This window comes from Anolis carolinensis, chromosome 4 (genome assembly GCF_035594765.1).
Source record: "Anolis carolinensis isolate JA03-04 chromosome 4, rAnoCar3.1.pri, whole genome shotgun sequence".
Lineage (NCBI taxonomy): Eukaryota > Metazoa > Chordata > Lepidosauria > Squamata > Dactyloidae > Anolis > Anolis carolinensis.
The window spans coordinates 92,385,149-92,409,471 of record NC_085844.1 but is presented as its reverse complement, the minus strand read 5'-3'; the positions used below and the strand labels follow the sequence as shown (position 1 = coordinate 92,409,471).

The 24,323-nt window shown below is 36.9% G+C and overlaps 1 protein-coding gene across 3 annotated transcripts in view; it reads left to right on the top strand.

The window, feature by feature from the left end:
- The window catches only part of kif14 (kinesin family member 14), a 41,307-nt gene continuing 16,984 nt past the window's right edge, over positions 1 to 24,323 (top strand). For 2 of the 3 annotated variants that reach the window (XM_062980792.1, XM_062980791.1), the window contains exons 1-17: positions 1 to 102; positions 1,896 to 2,012; positions 3,397 to 4,603; positions 6,917 to 7,168; positions 9,992 to 10,082; positions 10,646 to 10,744; positions 12,789 to 12,841; positions 13,102 to 13,132; positions 13,820 to 13,927; positions 15,193 to 15,309; positions 15,626 to 15,744; positions 16,142 to 16,314; positions 17,196 to 17,343; positions 18,891 to 18,954; positions 19,123 to 19,307; positions 22,123 to 22,225; positions 22,378 to 22,538. In XM_062980792.1, the coding sequence (XP_062836862.1) occupies positions 3,513 to 4,603; positions 6,917 to 7,168; positions 9,992 to 10,082; positions 10,646 to 10,744; positions 12,789 to 12,841; positions 13,102 to 13,132; positions 13,820 to 13,927; positions 15,193 to 15,309; positions 15,626 to 15,744; positions 16,142 to 16,314; positions 17,196 to 17,343; positions 18,891 to 18,954; positions 19,123 to 19,307; positions 22,123 to 22,225; positions 22,378 to 22,538 (2,795 nt within the window). In that variant the 5' untranslated portion in view covers positions 1 to 102; positions 1,896 to 2,012; positions 3,397 to 3,512. The remainder of the gene's footprint in view (positions 103 to 1,895; positions 2,013 to 3,396; positions 4,604 to 6,916; positions 7,169 to 9,991; positions 10,083 to 10,645; positions 10,745 to 12,788; positions 12,842 to 13,101; positions 13,133 to 13,819; positions 13,928 to 15,192; positions 15,310 to 15,625; positions 15,745 to 16,141; positions 16,315 to 17,195; positions 17,344 to 18,890; positions 18,955 to 19,122; positions 19,308 to 22,122; positions 22,226 to 22,377; positions 22,539 to 24,323) is intronic. The other variant, XM_008115024.3, reaches the window with a different exon arrangement.

The following is a 24,323-nucleotide window of genomic DNA, read 5'->3' as shown; positions in this document are numbered from 1 at the left end:
GGCTGTCGTCATCAATGTCTTGGCCAATAAGAGGCAGCGGCGGCGTATTCGAACGGAGAGCTGGAGACGCCACTGTGGTTTTGTTCTGTTGGTTGGTGACAGGTAAGTCTCGGCGCGGGAGGGGCCACTCCCACCCTCTTTTGTGAAATGAACCATCTTTTTATTGTGTGGGGGGGTCTTGGTGTGGAGCAATTCAAGTCTCCTTTCTGGTGCCCTCCCTGCTTCCTTGTAATTTAAGACTATGGTGCACACTGGGCACCATAGTCCCCTACATTGGCTGTGCTGGCTGGGGTTAATGGGGACTATGGCTCCTTCTACATTGCCATATACAATCCAGATTATCTGCTTTGAACTGGATTATATGGCAGTGTAGACTCATATAATCCAGTTCAAAGTAGATAATGTGGATTATCTACTATATGGCAGTGTAGAAGTGGCCTCAATTTGCTTGGCCGGATTTGTTCAGAAGGGTTTGCTTTTGCCTCCCTCTGAGGCCGAGAGAGTGTGACTTCTCCGGATCACTTTACAGAATCAATGCAGTTTGACACCACTTTTTCAGCCAATGCCATGAGTTCCTGGGAATTCTAGTTTGGCAGAGAATGCTAAAGGCCTCATCAAATTCCAGCTCCCATGATTCCATAGCCTTGAGCCATACCGTGTTTCCCCGAAAATAAGACAGTGTCTTATATTATTTTTTGCTCCCAAAGATGTGCTAGGTCTTATTTTCAGGGGATGTCTTATTTTTCCATGAAGAAGAATTCACATTTATTGTTGAACAAAAAAATGAACATTTATTATATACTGTACAGTAGTTGTCATCACAAACCAACATAACCAAACCAGACAAAATGTGACTCCTGTCAAGAATTTCTTGTTACTACCATTATTTCCATTTACATTTACCAATCCTGCATGCTCTGGTGTTTCGTTTGGCGGGCGCCGGGCATGCTTCCAAACAAAAACTTTGCTAGGTCTTACTTTCGGGGGAGGTCTTATATTTAGCAATTCAGCAAAACCTCTGCTAGGTCTTATTTTTTGGGGATGTCTTATTTTCGGGGAAACAGGGTAGTAGTTACAATGGCGTCAAAGTGCATCAATTACACTGTGCAGATTAGAGCTGTCTAAACTGTGTGTTGTGACACGTGTATTGTCTGCAGTGTGTAGTTGTGTCACTAAATAATATAAATTTATAAATATATAAATTTATAATATACATATAATATTGATAATAATATTATAATGGAATACAATATACTACTAATAATACAATATAATAATATTAATTATATATTATATATTTAATGTAATATTACTACGTAATAATACAGTAGAGTCTCACTTATCCAAGCTTCGCTTATCCAAGCTTCTGGATTATCCAAGCCATTTTTGTAGTCAATGTTTTCAATATATCGTGATATTTTGGTGCTAAATTCGTAAATACAGTAATTACAACATAACATTACTGCGTATTGAACTACTTTTTCTGTCAAATTTGTTGTATAACATGATGTTTTGGTGCTTAATTTGTAAAATCATAACCTAATTTGATGTTTAATAGGCTTTTCCTTAATCCCTCCTTATTATCCAAGATATTCGCTTATCCAAGCCCGTTTAGCTTGGATAAGTGAGACTCTACTGTATTACCATATAATGATATAGTACAATATAGTAATTTAATGCTTATATTGTGCTATGCTAATAATATATTGTATGTTCATTTGATTTGTAAGCCGCTCTGAGGCCCCTTTGGGGTGAGAAGAGCAGGATATAAATGTAGTAAATAAATAAATGTAGGAAATAAAAGTAATGAAACCTATAAGTCCATGTGAAACCATATACAGTAGTGTTACTTATCCAACCTTCGCTCATTCAATGTTCTGCATTATCCAACACAGTCTGCCTCCTGCCTGGATCCACAGCTGTTCCTCTAGGCAGGCAAGGATCTCAGATTTTTAAAAAATCTTCACAGGACTGGACTTCTTACGGACTTAACTTCCAACAGTGTTGTGACTGTAAGTTCATTTTCTGCAATTCTATTTTTATTTGTAGTCAATTTTTTAATAGTCAATGTTTTTGTAGTCAATGTTTTCAATACATTGCGATGTTTTGGTGCTAAATTCGTAAATACGGTAATTACTTCATAACGTTGCCATGTATTAAACTGCTTTTTCTGTTGTTTTGTTGTAAAACGTGATGGTTTGGTGTGTAATTTGTAAAATCATAACACAATTTGACATTTAATAGGCTTTTCCTTAATCTCTCCTTATTATCCAACATTTTTGCTTATCCAATGTTCTGCCGGCCCATTTATGTTGGATAAGTGAGACTCTACTGTATTGGAAAGAGAGTGGTGTGGTGGCAGGCCCAGAAAGCACACACACCTGCCAGTGCTTGCAGCCGAGTACCTCTTACTCTAGAGCAGTGGTTCTCAACCTGAGGGTCCCCAGATGTTTTGGCCTTCAACTCCCAGAAATCCCCCACAGCTGGTAAACTGGCTGGGATTTCAGGGAGTTATAGACCAAAACATCTGGGGACCCACAGATGGAGAACCACTGATATAGAGTAAGAGGCGCTCAGCTGCAGCTGAGCTCTGGGCCTGCCTGCGCCTCCCCACACATGCACTCTCAGAGAGGCATGCAGGCAGGCCTGCATGCTTTTCGGGCTTGCTGCCACACCACACATGCACTTTCTTTCCAAGGAGAGTGCATGCATGCAGGCCCAGAAAGCGTGCACGCATGTTAGTGCCTGCAGCGGAGACTGAGCCTCTTACTCTAGAGTAGAAACAGCAGGTGCCAGGTAAGAAGATGTGAAGCCTCCTTAAAGTGCGTGCGGAAGGGGAGCCAGTGGGTTGGATGGCCTGCAGCTGAGCGCCTCTTACTCTAGAGCAAGAGGCGCTTGGCTGCAGGCGCTGACAGGCGTGCACGCTTTCCGGGTTTGCTGCCACGCCACACATGCATTCTCTTTCCAAAGAGAGTGCATGCGTGCAGGCCCAGAAAGTGTGCATGCCTGTTAGTGCCTGCAGCGGAGTGCCTCTTACTCTAGAATAAAAACAGCAAGTGCCAGGTAAGAAGATCTGAAGCCTCCTTAAAGCGCGCAAGAAGGGGAGCCAGTGGGTGGGATGCCCCCTCTATAATGGTCTGATTTTTGGGGGCCCAAACCGAAAACAAATATCCACCCTCCTTGTTTTGGGAGGTTCCCAAAGAATGGATCAGGACCCCAACAAAAGCTAGGACATGAAATGGGGCAAGGTTTTCACTGAAAGCACAAATCTAATTTGAAAGAAACCTGAGACAATTCAGACTCCTAATTTTTGGCTTACATTCTGTTCCTTTTTGACTTTTGTTACACAGACATTCAGAGTTTTGTGTGTATGACAACTATTATTTTTTTCAACAGATCATGTCGTGACATATTTTGTATCATAGAGAAAATAACAGCCAACTGTGTCATTCAGGAAAAAAACTTTACCAAGACAATTTGATTTCTGTTACTTCTGCTTGCTTTATGCCTCAATGCCTATCTATAAAGTTCCAAACATAAGCCATATTAGGACTCTTAGCAGTTCTTCACAACAGCATCTGCCAGAAAATGCGTATATTAGAGACAGATTTGGAGAACAACCTACACCAGATGTGTCAGAAAATGAGAGGGAGAACTCACTGTCCCAGTCCCTGAATAAGACTAAAGAAAGAAATCGGACCTATGTGCTTTCGGCTTGTAACATGCTGGCGAGTGCCTCCCCTGCCCTTAAAAATGGAGGCAAGTTGACCCTCCAGAGAAGAACTGCTACAAGCAAAGAACAATCCAGTATAAATGCAACATGTGATGGGGAAAACACACAGACAGAAAAAAAATTGACCCTGCAGTGCCGTCAGAGGATTGGATCAACGGAGATTCCCAAAACAAACAATGCCAATGAAGCGAGAAGAGGAAACACTGCACTTTTATCACAGAAAAACAACACAACTTTGTTTCCAGCAAAAAGGAATAGCAATGATCCTCCACTTGTTAAGACTGGTCCTCAGTCACTTACACCCTGCAGGGATGTAAAGCTAAATCCCAGTATGAAAAATAATGTGTCTTTGGATCAGATCGGTTCAAACAGCTATAGGAGCTACACACCTCTGAAACACAGGACAGTAAGTACTGAGAGTGAAAATGTTCCTCGATCCTCACTTTTATTTCCAGCAAAATCTGATACGACATCTGCTGTTAAATCTATGGGAGAAAAGAATTTCCGTAAGGAAAATGGAATAGTAAATGTGCAAGATGGCAATCCTAAAAATAAAAATGTGGAAAGGCTGAAAACACCAAGAAAAGGAATGACAGATGGCCCTAAATTTACCCCCAAATGCATGCCTGTTCAACATGCTCAGACTTCTACTATCTCCACTGTGAGAAATAAGACATTGTGCTCTGAAACAACATCATATGCTCAAAGTATTAAAAATGGAAGGGTGCAAGAAAATACCAGATCTATCCAGCAAATGTTTGTGCTGCAAGACGATACTCCAAAGCAGGACACGTGCATTAAAGACGACCCCTTTAAAATTGAAAATAGTAAAGTGACTGTGGCTGTGAGAGTCCGCCCCTTCAGCGGCAGGTATGTGACTACATGAATTGTTATGTCCTTTTGGTTAGATAACATGTAGCAAAACATTCTGTCTGAACACTGGCACAGGTTGCGTATCGCTTGTTCCAAAATCCAGGATGCCCTACAATCATTCACATGGCTTCAAGCTATGTACTTAAGATATATATAAAACATACATGTATTTTATGTTTATGCTTGGTTCCCATCTCCAGGATAGTTCGTTATATATATGAAAATATCTCCAAATCTGGAAAAAAAATCCAAAGCATTTTTAGTGCCAAGGGATACTTAACCTGTACTACCAAATTTGGTTCTGTTGTCTCTATACGTAGTGCACCACCTACTGTTAATTCCCAGTTTTGCTAATGAAAAGGCTATCATGTTTCACTTTATTTCTATTTTCAACTTTTCAAAGGATCCTTATGTTCTTATTGGGACCTGCTCTTTCATTTTAACAGATCCTATATTTTCAAAAAAGGAGTAAAGACTAAAAGTCATTACCAGGACCACTGGATCCTGTAGTTTTTATTGCTACATTAAGTGATACTAACATAATTATTATGCCTATATACTTATTCTATGTATTTTTTGTTTTAAGGCCATTAACAAACTGTGTTCTGGGGCACCAACATTTTGCCTGATTCCCCCCATACCCATTTTGCTTACAGTTAATATGATTACAGAATAAGGAGGTGTTAAATATGTGCTAAGTGCTTACAATTTAAAGTCATACAAATTATTATTATTATCCAACAGTTTCGGTCATCCGACATTCGGCCCACCCGTTTGTCGGATAACCGGAACTCTACTGTACCTAATCTCCCCCTTTCCCAATTATTGGCAGTTAGTCCAAGCTATGTTCTTAGAAAAAAAATATTATTTTATTATTATTAGAACTCCTTCTAGAATAGTGATGGCCAACCTATGACACGCGTGTCAGCACTGACAGGCCTAGCCATCTGCATGCTGCTGCATGCAGATTGATTGGATGACTGTCTTTTGTCTTTTGTGGCCAAATTTGGTGTGATTTGGTCCAGTGGTTTTGTTGTTTACTCCATGGGAATTATGCACATTACACACACACACACACACACACACATATATATATTCTATTATTATTCTATTATTATTGTAGTATATTATCATATTATTACTATTATATTATTATTATTCATTATTCATTACTACATTGAAACTAGAATAGAGAGAAATCAGCATGGAAACTGCAAGAGGTACCATAGATTGTTGTACATGGAAATAATGGTAGTAAATAGTTTTTGATTTATTGAATACAGTTATATATTACAATTATATATTTTTGTTATTTAAACTACATATTGCAAAATTATGGTTTTTTTCTCAAAGTGACACACCACCAAAGTCATGCTAGGTTTTTTGGTGAATTTTGACACACCAAGCGCAAAAGGTTGCCCATCATTGTTCTAGAACAGGGGTCCTCAAACTTTTTAAGCCAAGGGCCGGTCCACAATCCTTCAGACTGTTGAGGGGCCGGATTATCATTTGAAAAAAAAATACAAACAAATTCCGATGCACACTGCACATGTCTTATTTGTAGTGCAAAAACAACAACAACAACAACAACAAGAAGAACAAGAACAATGAAAGAACAATACAATATTTAAAAATAAAAATTTTAACCAACATACATTTATCAGGATTTCAATGGGCAGTGTAGTCCTGCTTCTGGCCAATGAGATAGTCAAGTTAATTAGGGTTGTTGTTGTTGTTGTTGTTGTTGTGTGCCTTCAAGTCATTTCAGACTTTGGGCAAGCCTAAGTCTAAAATGTATTTATTTATTATTTATTTATTTACTGCATTTATTTACTACATTTGTATCACACTCTTCTGACCCCAAAGGGGACTCAGAGTGGCTTACAAATTATATGTACATACAATATATAATATTATTAGCATAGCACAATATTAGCATTATATATTACTATATTGAACTATACCACAATACTGTAATATTATTAGTAATATTATATGTAATATAGAATATATAATTAATATTATTATATGGTATTATTATTAGTGTTATATTGTACTACATTATAATATTATTATCAATATTATATGTATATACAATATATTATATTATAAAACTGAGGGCGGGGGCCAGGTAAATGACCTCGGAGGGCCGCATCCGGCCCCCGGGCCTTAGTTTGGGGACCCCTGTTCTAGAACATCAGTTAAACACATTGAATTAAAATATGTTTTTTAATTTATTATGAGCATTCTTAATTTGTTGCATTTAATTTTATCTCCTGCAAATTATGTTAACCTTCTGCCTTTATTCAGAGAGAGAAATGAAGAAAGGTTCCAGATCATTTCCATGGCTGGCCAAGAGACTGTTGTAAACCATCCAAACACAAAACAAACCTACAGTTTCAGCTTTGATTTTTCATTCTGGTCTTTCGACAAGAGCCCTAACTTTGCAGGCCAAGAGATGGTCTATCGATCCTTGGCAATTCCTCTCTTGGAAAGGGCTTTTGAAGGATACAACACCTGCCTCTTTGCATATGGACAGACTGGTTCTGGAAAGTCATACACGTAAGTTGTATTGGAAGGTTGCTGCTTGCGGGGTTGCTTTGAATCTATGTTGCCTCCTAGTGTTTTCTTTGTTCATGATTTTAAGTGAATAATGAAATTGCCTCAGTGCTGAGAAAATTACCTTTAGTTATGGGAAAAATGGGAGGAAATTAAATCAATTGAATAAAGATACATCATCCTATGGAAATTTTAGTAAGAATTTCAGTCACTTAAAATCCACTGCCCATTGAGATTAGGCAAGCCCCCACTTTATTAGTTTTTAAGAAAGACTTAAAAACATGGCTCTTCCGTTGTGCTTTTGGAGAGTAACTGTCATATACAGTAGAGTCTCACTTATCCAATATAAACGGGCCGGCAGAACGTTGGATAAGCGAATATGTTGGATAATAAGGAGAGATTAAGAAAAAGCCTATTAAACATCAAAATAGGTTATGATTTTACAAATTAAGCACCCAAACATCATGTTATACAACAAATTTGACAGAAAAAGTAGTTCAATACGCAGTAATGTTATGTTGTAATTACTGTATTTACAAATTTAACACCAAAATATCATGATATATTGAAAACATTGACTACAAAAATGCGTTGGATAATCCAGAACGTTGGATAAGTGAGACTCTACTGTACTTCTTTTGTTACTCCCCTCCAACATCTATCCTCTAGACCAGGGGTCCCCAAACTTTTTAAACAGGGGACCAGTTCACGATCCTTCAGACTGTTGAAGGGCCGGACTATAGTTGGCCACCGAGCAATAATAAATAAATAAATAAATAAATAATTTAAAAAGAGGGTTGGAAGAGACCATTTGGGCCATTGAGTCCAATCCCCTTCTGCCTTTGCTCACCAAAAGCACAAGCAAAGTACCCCTGACAGATGGCCACCCAGCCTCAATGTTAATAATAATAATAATAATAATAATAATAATAATAATAATAATAATAATAATAATAATAATAAGGGTTGGAAGAGACCCCTTGGGCCTTTTAGTCCAATCCCATTCTGCCTTTGTGCAGCAAAAGCTCAAGCAAAGCACCCCTGACAGATGGCCACCCAGCCTCAATGTTAATAATAATCATCATCATAATAAAGAGGGTTGGAAGAGACCCCTTGGGCCATTTAGTCCAACTCTCTTCTGCCTTTGTGCACCAAAAGGCACAAGCAAAGCACCCCTGACAGATGGCCACCAGCCTCAATGTTAATAATAATAATAATAATAATAATAATAATAATAATGGTTGTAAGAGAAGAAGAGACCCCTTGGGTCATTTAGCCCAACCCCCTTGTGTCGTGGGGGCCGGATAAATGGCTTCGATGGGCCGTATCCGGCCCCCGGGCCTTAGTTTGGGGACCCCTGCTCTAGACTGTTCCACTATCTTATGTCCCTGGTCCCCGTGGTTTTTATTCTTATTTCTTTCTCACCCCGAGTTTTTAACTTAGTGCTCATGCGGCCTGCCCTTGTTTTTATTGCTTTTTTGACTTTGTGCTGTAATGTATATTATCTATTGTATTGTTTAATTGTGTTTGATATGTTGTTTTTATATTTTGTTATATTGTATTGTTCTGGGCATGGCCCCATGTAAGCCGCCCCGAATCCCCGTTGGGGAGATGGTGGCGGGGTATAAATAAAGTATTATTATTATTATTATTATTATTATTATTATTATTATTATTATTAAAATCGTATGGACTGTAACACTTCTTTTGTCTAGTGGGCTAGTGTTAAGATGTGGCTAAGAGTTCTTGGAAATAATGGTATACAGTAGTTCTAAAGGACAGGGTTGCTGAATAATGTGATGATGAAAATGGAATTACTCTAAAGTGCTCTATAGATGTTAAAAGCTATTAACACAACCTGGTGTCCATTACCAGAGGGTTAACAAAAGTCACATGCTGGCTATAGTTTACATTCAGTGTGAATTATCTCAGCATGTCACCATACCAGTTAAATAGGCCATATTTTACTTCTTTTGACATGCTAAAGGCATTTTACAGGGTTAACTATGCAGCTAGAGCAGTAGTTGCCAATCTGGTCCGTGGACCACTAGTGATCCGCAAGAACTAAAATATGGTCTCACCGTTACTACTAAAAGTAGTAAAAGAAATTTCTTGTCTTAGTTTTTAGGCCTGTTCCCGGGGTTATTTGGGATGCTGATTCAGAAAACTGCATTGGATAGACTACATCAGCTCTAGATTATTAAATATGGTTTTCTGTGGGTGAGCAGATGGCGACGGCTGGATGCATATGTTCTGTATCAGAAACCAGAGCTGATGTGCAATTTTCTGAATCAACATCCCAAATAACGAAACTGAATCTGAAGTTGACCAAAAACTGATTCATAACCCCTTTGCTACTAATGTTGGAGAGTGGTTAAAGTGGTCACTGATCAAAAATAAGGTTGGGAACCAATGAACTAGAGGCTACAAATGAAGATAATTCATAATGAAGTTTAGCCCAATTATTCTGTGTGCTCCAGAATATGTTTTAAGCCTTTGCTCCCTGTTGTTTGAACATACCTAATAAGGTTACAGTTAGCAAATTTGTTATAATTTGTTATATTTTGTAGTCCCTGGATCAATCTATGAGTAAATTGCCAAACAAATCTATGAGAATGTTGTTCTCCTTTGCATTAGAGAAAATGGCTAAATTTTCCAGTTTCAAAATCATATTAGACTTTACAGTATGCTGCAGAATGGTTTGCACATTTATTTTAAAATAGATATCTTCTAAATACTAGTTAGATGAAATCAGATGAAAAGACATCTGCTCTTGCAGAGTTTAAAAACACCTTAAGCTAATTAGTGAAATATTTATCATTACAGTATGATGGGCTTTGATAACGATGAGCGAGGAATAATACCGAGATTCTGCGAAGATCTCTTTAAACGAATAGAAGAAGCAGAAACCCAACAGGTATTAATGATACTATGATCCTATCCTTGTTGGGTGATACTCCTGGAAGAAAGGAAGCGACTTTACGGCTACAGCATGCGGATTTTGGAGGAATGGATTTTAATCCTATGTTTTTATATCTTTATATTGTTTTAATTGTTTTATTGGATTTTCATTGCTGTTTTAATTATGTGTAGGCATCGAATTGTTGCCAATTTTGTACGCCGCCCAGAGTCCCTTCGGGTGAGAAGGGCGGGATATAAATGTTGGAAATAAATAAATAAAGGAAGGAAGCTCATCTTTGAGCTCATCGTCAGTTTTATGATTTGAAAGGGAGTTCATTTTTGTCTTCAAACTTCATCCTTTCACGGAGGGACCTTCCACACAGCCATATAACCCAGAATATCAAGGCAGAAAAATCCCACAATATCTGCTTTGAACTGGGTTATCTGAGTCCACACTGTCATATATTCCAGTTCAAAGTAGGTAATAAGGGATTTTATTAAGCTGTGTGGTAGTGGCCGGAGACACTAAAGATTGCTACATTCCTTTATAGACTAATCTCTGGTGCTTCTTTTTATTAGATTGCTTATCATCTTGAAATGAGTTATTTCGAAGTTTATAATGAAAAAATTCATGACTTGCTCATCTTCAGACGGGAAACTGGACAGAAGAAAGACCCTGTAAGTTACTATTTGTGTTTTGCATGACCTAATAAGTCTATGAGAATAGTAACAGTCAATTAGTCTTATTGTGGAGAGAAAAAGTGGGATTAAATAAACATAACAACAGAAACAACTCTAGATTTACAGACAGCCCTCCACATTTTTTGGGATTAGAGCTACAGGCCACTCTCAAAAGTGTAAAAACAAATCCTATTAAAACTGTATTTTCCTTTCTGGAAATCTCTAGATCCTCCAGCATGACTCTGGTTGTCTATCTCACTAAAAGACCTTGAGATTCTTAGGTATTTTCTCTAGGAATCTTTAGGTCCTCCAGTGTCATTCTGTTCTGATGGAAGTCGACCATGGAATTATATGGGATGATCAAAATGTGAAAAATTCCACAAATAATAAAATCTACAAAAGCCAAACACAAATGCAAAGGGGTGGCTGTAATCTCGTCTCATAAAAGAATTGCATTGGCTGAGATAATATTCAGTTTGGGGAGCAGAATTCTCTGGCTGCATTAGCATGCTGCACTGTATGGTCCTCATATCGGCCGGCTGTATCTATACCTGCTTCTTTCATTGATGTCTGACATTGCAGCTAGGGCAGTATATGAGAGATGCTATTACAGTAGAGGCTTACTTATCCAACACTCACTTATCCAACATTCTGGATTATCCAACACATTTTTGTAGTCGATGTTTTCAATAAATTGTGATATTTTGGTGCTAAATTCGTAAATACAGTAATTACTACATAGCATTAATGTGTAATGAACTACTTTTTCTGTCAAATTTGTTGTATAACATGATGTTTTGGTGCTTAATTTGTAAAATCATAACCTAATTTGATGTTTAATAGGCTTTTCCTTAATGCCTCCTTATTATCCAACATATTTGCTCATCCAACATTCTGCCGGCCCGTTTATGTTGGATAAGTGAGACTCTACTGTACTTTGTTTAAAAAAAAATATGAGGGGTGATTTCTCAAGCCTTCAAAGATCCCATAGAGTCAGGTTTTGATGAAAGAAGTGATCAAAGATACAGAGATTTTGTGCTGGGAGACAAAGGCTCAAGCTGTGGTTTGTGAAAGTAGTGGTTAGACAGCCTTTTGCCATTCATTGACATCACTGCCATTTGTTGCTGCTGATCTTTTGTGCATTGAGTTACATCTTGAATGTTTATCATATAAATGGTGAGAAGGTATAATTGCTTACAAAATGGTATATTTGGCTAATTATTTTACTCCTCTAGGATCTTGGTTATTATTTTTGCACCATTATTATTAGCACTCTTTTTAGAACCAAGCTTCTAAATAGATGTGTATACTTAAGCTAGTTTTAGCAAGGATGTATATTGTCCAATGTCTGTTTTCTTGGGGGCCACATAGATTCTGTATGGGTATTTACCAGCTATGAGACATGCTCATGTATGAGCAAGATACGGTTCACAAGAAGCCTATATAAAGTTTATCTCCCTGAACTGCAGGATGGCATCTCTTTTTCTCTCTATTTTTTAATATGCTGTTTTTGTTGCCCTTGGAAAGTGTTTAGTTCTTATACTGTTTTGTTTGGTGCGATTCTTGTGAACACCTTTGATAACTTTATTGGTTTTTGAATAAAATATAGTGTGAACAAGTTTGTTTAAATTTTAAAAAATTGAACTGTAGGACAGAGAACTGTAGCTTTTGAAGAATTACACTATGTAATAAGATTTTTGTTCCTGGGTTTTAAATGTCATTTCCTAATAGTTTCTATCATAAAAACATGGAAAAGGTTTATTAAACTGCCAAAACTTTGTTTTTGCGGGACATCCTACAGCACATTTTGCTATAACTTTTCAATGAATATCTCATCAAGTTTCAACCAATACAACATAGTTTGTGGCAGCCACAAAAATGAAGTTTCTGGTGTATAACAGCTACTTTCAAAGTAAGTACTGCATAATTAAGCAGGAAATAACACTTTCAAACCAGGAACAGATTTTTTTTCAAATTTTGTTACGTAGTCTTATATGACCGATTCATATCTCTGATCTGCATTGTTTTTTCTGATAAACAGCTTCGTGTGAGAGAACATCCAGTCTTTGGGCCATATGTGGAAGACCTGACAGTGTAAGTTTTCACTTTGCTGACCTGCATCATGAATTGATAGTTATTAACACTAGAAGAAAACAACTGATTAAATAGACATTCCTGAGTAAACTCTTAATAATTCTATCATTATGGACTTGAAATATGTGTAGAACCTTTCATTGAGTGATCTGTTAGCTTTTTTTGAAGCTATTTGGTGTTTAAGCTGCAAGCTTGATAGGATTTGTCTTAAGTGGAATTAAATTTTTCCCAGTAGATAAAACTATTTTTTTTCCTTTTAGGAATGTTGTTACTTCTTATTCAGATATTCAGGCAAGTGTCTATTATTTCTATAGTTGGAATTATAAATATGTTTTTCAAGTGAATATGTGAAAATTTTGTTTTTGGGTTTCCTAAATAAAAGATTCTAGAGTAATGGAGAAAATAGTTCTGACATCTTCCGTACTTTTGCACAGGTTAGTGGTACCAACCAGCTTTAATACCAGTAACACAGTAATCCTATTAATACAATATTAACACAGTTCAAGAGACAGTTAGTACAGTATTAGAATCCTGGTTTGATTAGAAAGATATTGCCAATGGGATGTATCGTCTAGCAAATGTCAAGCAGTATATCAGGAATCCAACTGGCAGAAAATGGCAATTTTTGGAGAATGGACTATAGAGCTTCAATGGTTTTGGGCTTCCACTTATAGAAATCCCAGTCAGTATAGGCTGGTAAGGGATAATGGGAACTGACATCCTCATATCCAGAGGATCAAAAGGTTTCCACCCTCATTCTTAGATTTGGCTGTATATGTGTTTATGTATATTGCCAACAGATATATTCAAATGTTGTGTCACATTAAAAATAATATATTTTTTCCAGCCATAGGACAAATTGAAAATTAAATGAAATATAATCTGTGTTTTTGTCAGTTTAAATGCTCCAGTGTCTTCTAAATTGTGCATTTAATGTGCTTTCTCAAAGTGTCTGAATTTGTCTTTATTTTTCATCAGAGCTGGCTCCAGTTAGGAAATAAACACAGAGCGACTGCGGCCACAGGCATGAACGACAAGAGTTCTCGGTCTCATTCTGTTTTCACCCTGGTGATGACACAAACAAAGGTTTGAAAACTAATGAACTTGGATGCATTTGAAATTCAGAAATCAGCTGCCCACTTTCTCTTTGTATGTTGTGTAAAGATTCTTACTGTGTTTTAGTAGAAAATATGCAACAGACCATTGACTAATCAGTATTTTTCAAACACTGCTCCTCCAGGTGTTTTGGACTTCAGCTCCCAGAAATGCCAGCCAGTTTACCAGCTGTAAGGAATGGTGGGAGCTGAAATCCAAAACATCTGGAGGATCAGAGTTTGAGAAACATTGGATTAGATAGTAGAACTGTTTATATACTGTTTAATTCCTAGCAAACAATGGAAAAGCACGAGTAGAATACAAGTAGTTTTATATGTCCTAATAAGTTATAATTTGAATCCAACAGTGGTGGGCATGAAATTAATGAAACTTTGATCCATAATAAGGTGATCATCACATTTATTTCCCAACTCTGGGTGGAACCACAGTATGTAAAAACTAAAAACAATATATAACATTAAGCAACACACCTTCCTTCATCAAACCAGCCCTACAAATAATAGGTGCAATCAGCCTTTTTTTTTTTTAAAAAAAATCAATTGCTTCCTATTGAATCTTGGTAGTAGATGCTATTGCTATTAGTTCATGAGGTGTTAGTGTGTTAGGAAAGAAACGATTCGTTTTTTTTAGATTACTAAAATAAATGATGATTTATGGACTTATTTTGAGCTGACTTCATAGATGCAGGCTAGGTGTTGGGACCAGGAAATGTAATGTGAATTTCAAAAAGAAGAAGGGGTTAAAGGGAGTTAAAGGGAGGAGAAGGAGAAGGAGTTAAGGAATTTGGGAAAAGATGTTATTGCTAAGTGTTGCCAGATCAAGACATTTGGGTGAGATCAGGCTGACCCGACAGTGATAGGAGGGAGAGAATCACAAAGAAAGATTATTTTGTTTTAGAAAGAGACACAGAGATGCAAAGCTGAAGGATAAGCTGAGAGGGGAAAATTTCTGACAGGAAAGAAGGAGAAAAAGGACATTTTGATTTTGTGTGTACGTATGCATGTTTGCTTTAGTTTGAGATTATAAAACCCATGTTGCAGAAATAGTCAAATGTGTCACTTTCTTGAAGTTTTCTTGATCTGAATTGATTGTCGGTCATCCAACCCTTAGTTCATCTGCAGAATTAAACTATTGTATTTTTAATCTCCTCATTTCTAGTCTTTGGGAAGTAAAAAGACTAGAGATATTTCCTTAACATAGGGATAGATGTCTAACTGGTTTTTTTTACATTTCAGACAGATATTGTGGAAAAGGAGGAACATGAACATAGAATTATCAGTCGTGTTAATCTAGTAGACCTCGCAGGTAGCGAACGCTGCTCTGCAGCTCGGACTAGTGGAGAAAGATTGAAGGTAAAATGTAAAATTTACCCTCTTGAGTATCAGGTTGTTCGCCAGTGGAATAAACTTCTCTGTTGGTTTCTGGCCCCTTCCACACAGCTGAATAAAATCCCACATTATCTGCTTTGAACTGCGGACTCAGATAACCCAGTTCAAAGCAGATATTTTGAGATTTTCTGCCTTGATATTCTGGGTTATATGGCTGTGTGGAAGGGCCCTATGAGCCACATAAACTTTAGTATATATTGTAATACAACAATACCTAATGTGCAGAACAAGAATGTAATATATAGATCCATCTTGGTTATTCCTTTCTTCCTCTATATAGGAAGGCGTGAGTATAAACAAATCCCTTTTAACTCTGGGGAAAGTTATTTCTGCCCTTTCAGAGCAAAATCAGAACAAGAAGAAGGTATTCATTCCATATCGTGAATCTGTCCTTACATGGTATGTACATATTTTATATATGATACAGTTTTGTTGTGATTTTTTTGGTGTACTGTTTTTATTTTTTTTCTTTTATTTTTAATGCATTTAAACTATTAAATGCTATCAACAATTTAACTAGATTTTAATTATAAGCTTTTACAAGTTTCTGTCTTTGTTGTATGTTTTTATCTTATTTGTAAACTGTTTTGAGTCCTACTTATGGAGAAAAGGCAGGCTAAAAAAGAGAATGAATGAATATAATGTGCAAACCAATCACTATCTTGACTCACACCTTTAGTAATAACCTGAAACTTGTGGATATATTCAAATTCATTGTTACTGTGTTGGAAGTCAGATCGTATGGCCTCATTGAGAAAAATCACTTTATCTTTATTATCTTTTCCTTTAACTAAAGGCTGTTAAAAGAAAGCCTTGGTGGAAATTCGAAAACAACTATGATTGCCACAGTAAGCCCTGCTGCTAGAAATGTAGAGGAAACTCTTAGTACTCTTCGTTATGCTCAGCAAGCTTGTTACATAGTCAACATTGCCAAAGTAAATGAGGACATCAATGCTAAGTTAATTCAAGGTAATTATATTTCTTTAAAAGTGCCATTTCATATCATCTGCTAAATCTAGAGTCTAGAGCAGTGTTCTCAACCTGTGGGTCTCCAGATGTTTTGTCCTTCAACTATAAATATATGTGTATGAAACACACCAGAAGTGCAGGCATCTTTGTTTTTGTGTGCCAATATGAAGTATTTGTTTCAGTGCAATGACAACTACAACGCCTTTATGTTGAGAGAAAGAACAAAATGTACTCTTCTTTACTCTGCAGTTCTAATTCCCTTTGGTCAGCTCAAAGGGGACTTGGAGTCATTTACAGCTCCCGGATAACTGTTATGTTGAATGTTTTTGCATATATTGTACTGTTTACATTTCTACATCTGGAGAACTAGACATTTTATAAAAATTGAGTACTTGGATCTGAATGCTGTTGGTGGTTCCAACAAAAATAGAGTCATTAAATTAGCAGAATTTATATAAGCATTGACTCACCATTCAGTAATTGTTTCAATGCATTTATTCTAGTTGGGGTTATCAATAGGATTCACCCTTGGCTTTTACTAATTGGATAAGCAGAATCATTAGTCTTGCAACTTTAATAAAGACTCCCATTCCATTGAAATCAGATAATTCTGTCCTGTGCTGTAGTTTCTATTTTTGCATGTCATAACAATGTGGCACAATACTATGCATTCTTGTTTGTAAGAAGTTAAAATCAAGAATTCAATTGGCTTTGATGTCTTGACAAGAGTTCTTAGAATTTCATCTTCAGTGTGCGTCTATAGGCCAATTCTTAGAAAATGGTTTTCTCTCTCAGCTTCAGTTGATCTAGGAGAGAAAGAAACATCTCACCAAAATGTTTAATATAGGAATTCTTTTGTTGTGTCTTCTTGCTGAATACAGACTTGAAAGCGGAAATTGAGAAACTGAAATTGGCTCAAAAGAATCTTCAGAATATTGATCCTGAAAAGCAGAGAGTTTATGTTCAAGAAATAACATCGCTAAGAATGAAACTGCACCACCAAGAAAAAGAGATGGCTGAGATGCAAAGGTGAGGGAGCTTGTGAATGTCCGAGTACAGTGAATTGCTAATAGACAATTCTCCTTATCATTATGTACATATATTAACACAATACAATTACAATGCTGTCTGTTTCGGTATAGTTAGGTGCAGTCTGTTTAGGTGCAGTATGCAATAAATAGATATTCATTACATAGGTGTAATAAATCAAATACATAGGGTTGGATCTACTCAATTATTTGAACTATGGCCCCTTCTACACTGCAATATAAAATCGAGATTATCTGCTTTGAACTGTATTAACTGGCAGTGTAGACTCATATAATCTGGTCCAAAGCAGATAATGTGGATTATCTGATTTGATAATCTGGATTATATGGCAGTGTAGAAGGGGCCTTATATCATCCAGTTCTAAGCACATAACGTGGATTATCTGCTTTGATGATCTGGATTATATGGCAGTGTAGAAGGGGATTTATATCATCTAGTTCAAAGCACATAATGTGGATTATCTGTTTCGATAATCTGGATTATATGGCAGTGTAGAAGGGGATTTATATCATCTAGTTCAAAGCACATAATGTGGGTTATCTGCTTTGGTAATCTGAATTATATGGGAGTGTAGAAGGAACCTAAATCCCATGGAAATTAATGGAAATTCAAGCAGTTATTAATAACCTTTCACACTCATTTTAGTGGAAGCCAATTCTCACTAATGCTTAGTCTGGCGTCAAACCAAGTAAGCCATGTCAGTGCACCTATTTCTTAAATGTTGGGAAATTTAAGATGTAAGCCATGACTACATATTTCTGTGGAAATCTTCAGTTGTGGAAAACTCCTTGCAACAATTCTTAGCTAATACTATGTTTATTGTGTAGGATAACTAATATTTGTGTCAGTTACTGATTGATTATTTATATTTCAGCAAATGCATCTAGTTAAATTGCTGCTCTGGCAATTCTCTTGCTTGCCTTATTAATATTAAATCTGAATTTCTTAATGTGGGAAAGTCCATTGTTGACTGGACTTATGTTTTATAGGACTGTTTGGAGGCAGGAAATATTTTACATTTGGACTATTCCAAATCACTCCAACCAGCATTACCAGTGGACAAGGTGGTTGAGGGAATCTGGAACCTATGGTTAAAAGAAGTAACATTTCCACAGGCTCTGAGCTACTTACACACATAAATTTTATATTACAAATTATCTTATTTTCTGATATTGCATTAATTTTATAGTTTATTTTTGGACATTTTCCAAGGCTCATAGCATGACATAATTGTTAAGCCCAAGTTGTTATCAAGTTCTTCCAAGTGTTTTGTTTTAATTCTACAGAATTACTGGTATTTTTTTTAAACCTGCCTAATGTTATCTGTTCAAAATGACTTGATTCTCCATGCTTTGCAAGCTTCCTGTTATAAGAAGATGATAGTGATCATTATTTATATTGATCTATGGAGCAGAAAGGCACAAGGGCTGCTTAGATGTATCCCTTTCCCTCCCGAATTGTGTTAACCTTTGAAAAATCCTTGCAAAATAACTTAACCATTCTTTTGTTCCCTCTGATTACAAAAGAGCTTGGAAAGAAAAACTTGAGCAAGCAGAGAAGAAGAAGTTTGAGGAAACAATGGAGTTACAGGTACAACCTTTTAAAGAAATTCAGGTGTTGATGCAAAATACTGAACTTTTCTGACTGCTATTCTTCTCCTTTGCCTTTATTATATTTCTAAAGGCAGATAAATAACGTTAGCATACTACTTTGGGCCCTCCTAAATAATATCTCACTTATCTAACTCCTTCATTTTAGAAAGCAGGTATTACGTTCAAGGTAGACAACAGTTTGCCTAACTTGGTCAATCTCAATGAAGATCCCCAACTCTCTGAGATGTTGCTTTACATGATTAAGGAAGGACAAACGACGGTTGGAAGATGCAAGCCAAATTCACGCCATGATATTCAGCTCTCTGGCATCTTAATTGCTGATGACCATTGGTAGGTGTTTCTCCAAAGAAATAATTAAATGTAAAGTGCTGTGGGGAACATTTTTTTTCTAAAGGAAACACAGTGCAAAGTATTTGCATGAGGTTGCATAGTTTTATATAAAATTCTGCATGGAGAGAATTATCCCTGGAATGGACTGGAGTTAGACTTGGTTCTGTGTTACTGAATGGTTACCCAAATAGGATTTCTGCAATCGATAAATCATTTAATACACTACATTCCAAGTGTCTCTGGAAACTAATGGGGCTTCCTAGATGTGTGCCTTATGCCGTTCTATGCATTGAGACGAGTCAAACTGCTCTTGAAACCTTGGCATGGTTGAAAGCTATAAAATTCTGGCTGCATATACATTTTCAAGCAGACTTCGATAACTATATGCCCTCTATCAGATCATTTTATTTCGAATGGTATTTTTTGGTTCTTAGAAAGATTGAAGCAACTGGCCTGTCTTTGGAAACACTCTTAAAGCTTACAAATGTGGAAGGGTGCAAGTCAGTCAAGAGCAGACTTTTATTTATTTATTTATTTATTTATTTACAGTATTTATATTCCGCCCTTCTCACCCCGAAGGGGACTCAGGGCGGATTACAATGAACACATATATGGCAAACATTCAATGCCAATAGACAAACAACATTCAGTTTTAGACAGACACAGAGGCATTTTTTTTAACATCTTCCAGCTTCACGATTTCCGGCCACAGGGGGAGCTGTTGCTTCACTGTCCATTGGTGGCTGTTCTTCCTCTTCTTTTCCTTGTGAGCAGTTTTATGGTGTTGTAGATTAGTTAAATTAGCCTCCCGCATAAAGCGTCCCTATATTTCCCTAATTGACAGATTCAACTGTCTTTCGGGGCTGCTAGGTCAACAGCAAGCCGGGGCTATTTTTTTTTTTTGTATGGTCGGAGGCTTAACCCGACCCGGGCTTCGAACTCATGACCTCTCGGTCAGTAGTGATTTATAGCAGCTGGTTACTAGCTAGCTGCGCCACAGCCCGGCTTGACTTTCTTGACTTTCATAATCTGACTCTTGCAGCAAAGAAAACTTGTTCCCCTGCCATGTCATTAATTCCGTGTGAGCATGAAGTCATGGCAGCATTTCTTCTCATTTTGATAAATCCCATCCAGTGGAGAGCTTTAGTGACTGCAAGATGTAATGTATTGCCATCAGCTCTTTTGGATGGGAGATATAAAAATGTGCAACGCTCCAAAAGGGTTTGTTCTTGTGACTTGGTCTCTGTTGAAACATTTCACCATTCTCTGTTTGTTTGCCCCAAATATGATAATACAGTAGAGTCTCACTTATCCAACATAAATGGGCCGGCAGAACATTGGATAAGCAAAAATGTTGGATAATAAGGAGGGATTAAGGAAAAGCCTATTAAACATCAAATTATGTTATGATTTTACAAATTAAGCACCAAAACATCATGCTTTACAACAAATGGATAGAAAAGGCAGTTCAGTACATGATAACGTTATGTAATAATTACTGTATTTATGAATTTAGCACCAAAATTTCACAATTTATTGAAAAAATGATTACAAAAACATTGACTACTAAAAGGCAAACCTGCGTTGGATAATACAGAACCTTGGATAAGCGGAGCTTGGATAAGCAAGACTCTACTGTATATGGATAAAATACAGGAATACCATTTTTGACTGTTCTCAATGGCAAGGGTGTTATACAATTCCATATCTTCTGAACAACTCTGGTGTATTCTCTTGTGAGACTCTTGCAAATTTTATTGAGATTAGTAACTTTTAAGTATGTTTTCCTTTTTATCTGTGACTTTTTGTATATGCCTGTGTTGTGATTTTGCTGTTGTATGCCAGTAAAGGCTGTGTGTGCGTAACTGGAGATAGCTGCTTATTATAGTGGTAGGAAACTTTCGTGCTTATAGCTAGTATGCTTCTCAGCATCAATTTTCCAGGAGAAACAATAGGAAAGAGCTAGGATCATCAATGACTACTAGTCAGGATAAATCCCGTTCAGTATCAGAGGCAGTGTCCTATTATATATTGCATAACATGGGATAGTGATGAGGTACTCGTGTTTAGATGATTAGCTTCCTATATGTAGCTGGTTGGCCATTGTGTGAACATATGTACTTGGGTCAGATCCAGAAGGGGTCTTCCTTTCTTTGTTCTGATTCCTAGTAAAAAAATGTTGGCCATTTTGGAAAACAGGATGCTCAACCAGATGAAATTATAGTTTGTTACAGCATGGCTGTACTTAGGATCTCACAGTATCTTTGTATCAAGTCATGTAACTTCTTACAATCCCATTTTGTTCAACTATCTTGGCTGTTCTGCTGCAGTATGAGTAATAGCTATGATTGTAAGAACAAGTGAAGTGTATTCGGTTCATAAATTTCAGGAAGCCAAGAACTCAATTCCCCCCTCCTCGCCTTGAACACCAACTTCTCCCAATATTTCAAAAAGAAAGTTGTCTTAGAAGTAGCTTCTGATGTAATAAATGGTAAAACAAAACATATACTGGGAAAATAATAAGCTGTGCAGATCTTGATCTTTGGGAATGTTCTAAAATGAACCTCCTACAGTGGAACTCTCTCCCCGGGGCTGTGGTGGAGGCTCCTTCCTTGGAGGCTTTTAAGCAGAGGCTGGATGGCCATCTGTCGGGGGTGCTTTGAATGCGATTTCCTGCTTCTTAGCAGGGGGTTGGACTAGATGGCCCATGTGGTCTCTTCCAACTCTACTATTCTATGATTCTATGATTCTATGATTCTATGATTCCTAATTGTAAGACTTTGTTGTGATAACATAATGTTTCTTATATTTGTAGCATTATCAAACATGTGGATGGTGCTGTGAGTATCATCCCACTAGAAGATGCAAAGACGTATGTTAATGGGAAATGCATTTTGGGCCCTACAAATCTACATCACGTAAGTAGACTGGAATATGCATGAACAAATTCATTTATGTGTAGATTTTGGCACAGATATCCTATGTGCTATAATGCAATTTATAGTAGACTCTGGGTTGTTTAGTGTGATACAACTTAATTCCACAAATGAATATTTTCTGAATCTTACAGGGTGACCGGATCATTCTTGGAGGTGACCATTACTTTAGGTTTAATCATCCAGTAGAAGTTCAGAAAACAAAAAGTCAATCTTGTGGGGTTGGTCTCCATGAGGATGGTCAAAAGGGCTTTGAATTTGCAAAAAACGAATTGCTGGCTGCACAAAGGGCTCAGTGAGTATTAATATATGTTCTTCCTGCTTATGACATGAATATTGCATGCCGGTTTTTTTGAACACACAACAATACATATATGGGGAAAAAAATCAAATGTCATTTTCATTTTTCTGCAGGTTGTAGGTAGAAACATTTATGCCAGTAAGTTGTACCGTTCTATTCTATATTTGGAAAACATGTGGACATTGAGAAATGAAAAGTTTAGGCCAGGAGTCATCAAGCATTTTAAGATGAGAGCCGGTTCATTGGGGGCCACAATATAGTTTGAAAAAAACATGAACAAATTCCTATGTGCACTGCACATATGTTATTTGTAGTGTAAAAAAGCATGAAAGAACAATACAATATTTAAAATTAAGAACAGGTTTAATCAACATAAACTGACCAGTATTTCAATGGGAAGTGCAGGCCTGCTTCTTGGTGATGAGATAGTCAAGTTAATTAGGATTGTTGCTGTTGTGTGCCTTCAAGTTGTTTCAGATTTAAGCTGACCCTAAGTCTAAAGTTTAGGGCAGCGGCCAGGTAAATGGCCTTGGAGGGCTGCATCTGGCCTGCAGGCCTTAGTTTGGGGATCCTGGTTAAGGCTTTTAGGACTCTCTAAAGCCCCATCTACACTGCCATATAAAATTCAGGTTGTCTGCTTTGAACTGAATTATATGGCAGTGTAGACTCATATAATCTTGTTCAGACCAGATAATCTGGATTTTATATGTCGTTGTAGATGGGGCCTAAGATGAAGAATTCAAATAAAAATAAATAAAAACGATAATACATATTGACATACAATCATCTTAAAATATTAAGTCATCTTCAACACATTGTATATGTATGCGCCTTCAAGACACCTGTTGACTTATGGCAACCCCACCAATTTCATAGGATTTTCTTAAGCAAGGAATATTCAGAGGTCGTTCTGTTAGTTCCTTCCTCTGAAATACAGGGTGTTTGAAAAAGAACTCCCTAGTTTCCATTTAATTTAAATAGCATGCAGCAAATGGTATTCGTTGATGACTTCCCATCTAAGTACTAAGCTTAATATCCAAGAGCAGATGGGATCAGGATCCTTTAGGGTGTTTAGTCTCTTCAGTATCCATTATTCCTTTATAGAATTGCCTTTTTATTTTTTAAATGCTGAAATAATGAATGTAAATCTTCACTTTTAAGGAAGAGCATTTCACCCTTTTACTTGCATGCCCAGCAAAGGATTTTCTCAAAGCAGAGGTGGACAGAGCAGGGGGAGTCTCCAAAAGGAATTCTCTCTTGTGAACCTTAATAATCGGACAGGCTTAGAAAAAGACCATCATATTACTTTATGCTGAAAGACTTGCGTTGGTTTTCAAAACCTCACTGGTCCAAATTCTAGGAGTTGATTTTGCCTTTTGTATTCTGGTTTTATCTTTCAATAGAAGGCCCCCTTAACTATTGGAAATCCTGTTTTATAAACCTGGACAGATGCTACTTTTTAAAAGAGCTTTTTTTTCAGACTATAATCACTTATGAAAACTCACTCATCCAAGGAAGGGGGTGGATGGGTGGGTAATAGTGACCACAAGATAACTTCATTCTTTGTTTTTCCAGATTGCAACTCTCCTTCAGAGTTTTAGTCAACTGTAAATGAAAACAAAATGCCGTGTTTTATCTGAGAGAACACCTCTCTAGAAATCTATAGGTCATCCAATGTGATTGTATAGTCAACCTGGTAGAAGTTGACTATAGAGTCACACTGGAGGATCTAGATATTCCTAGGGAGAACATTTTTTTAATACTCTTTATTAAGATTTA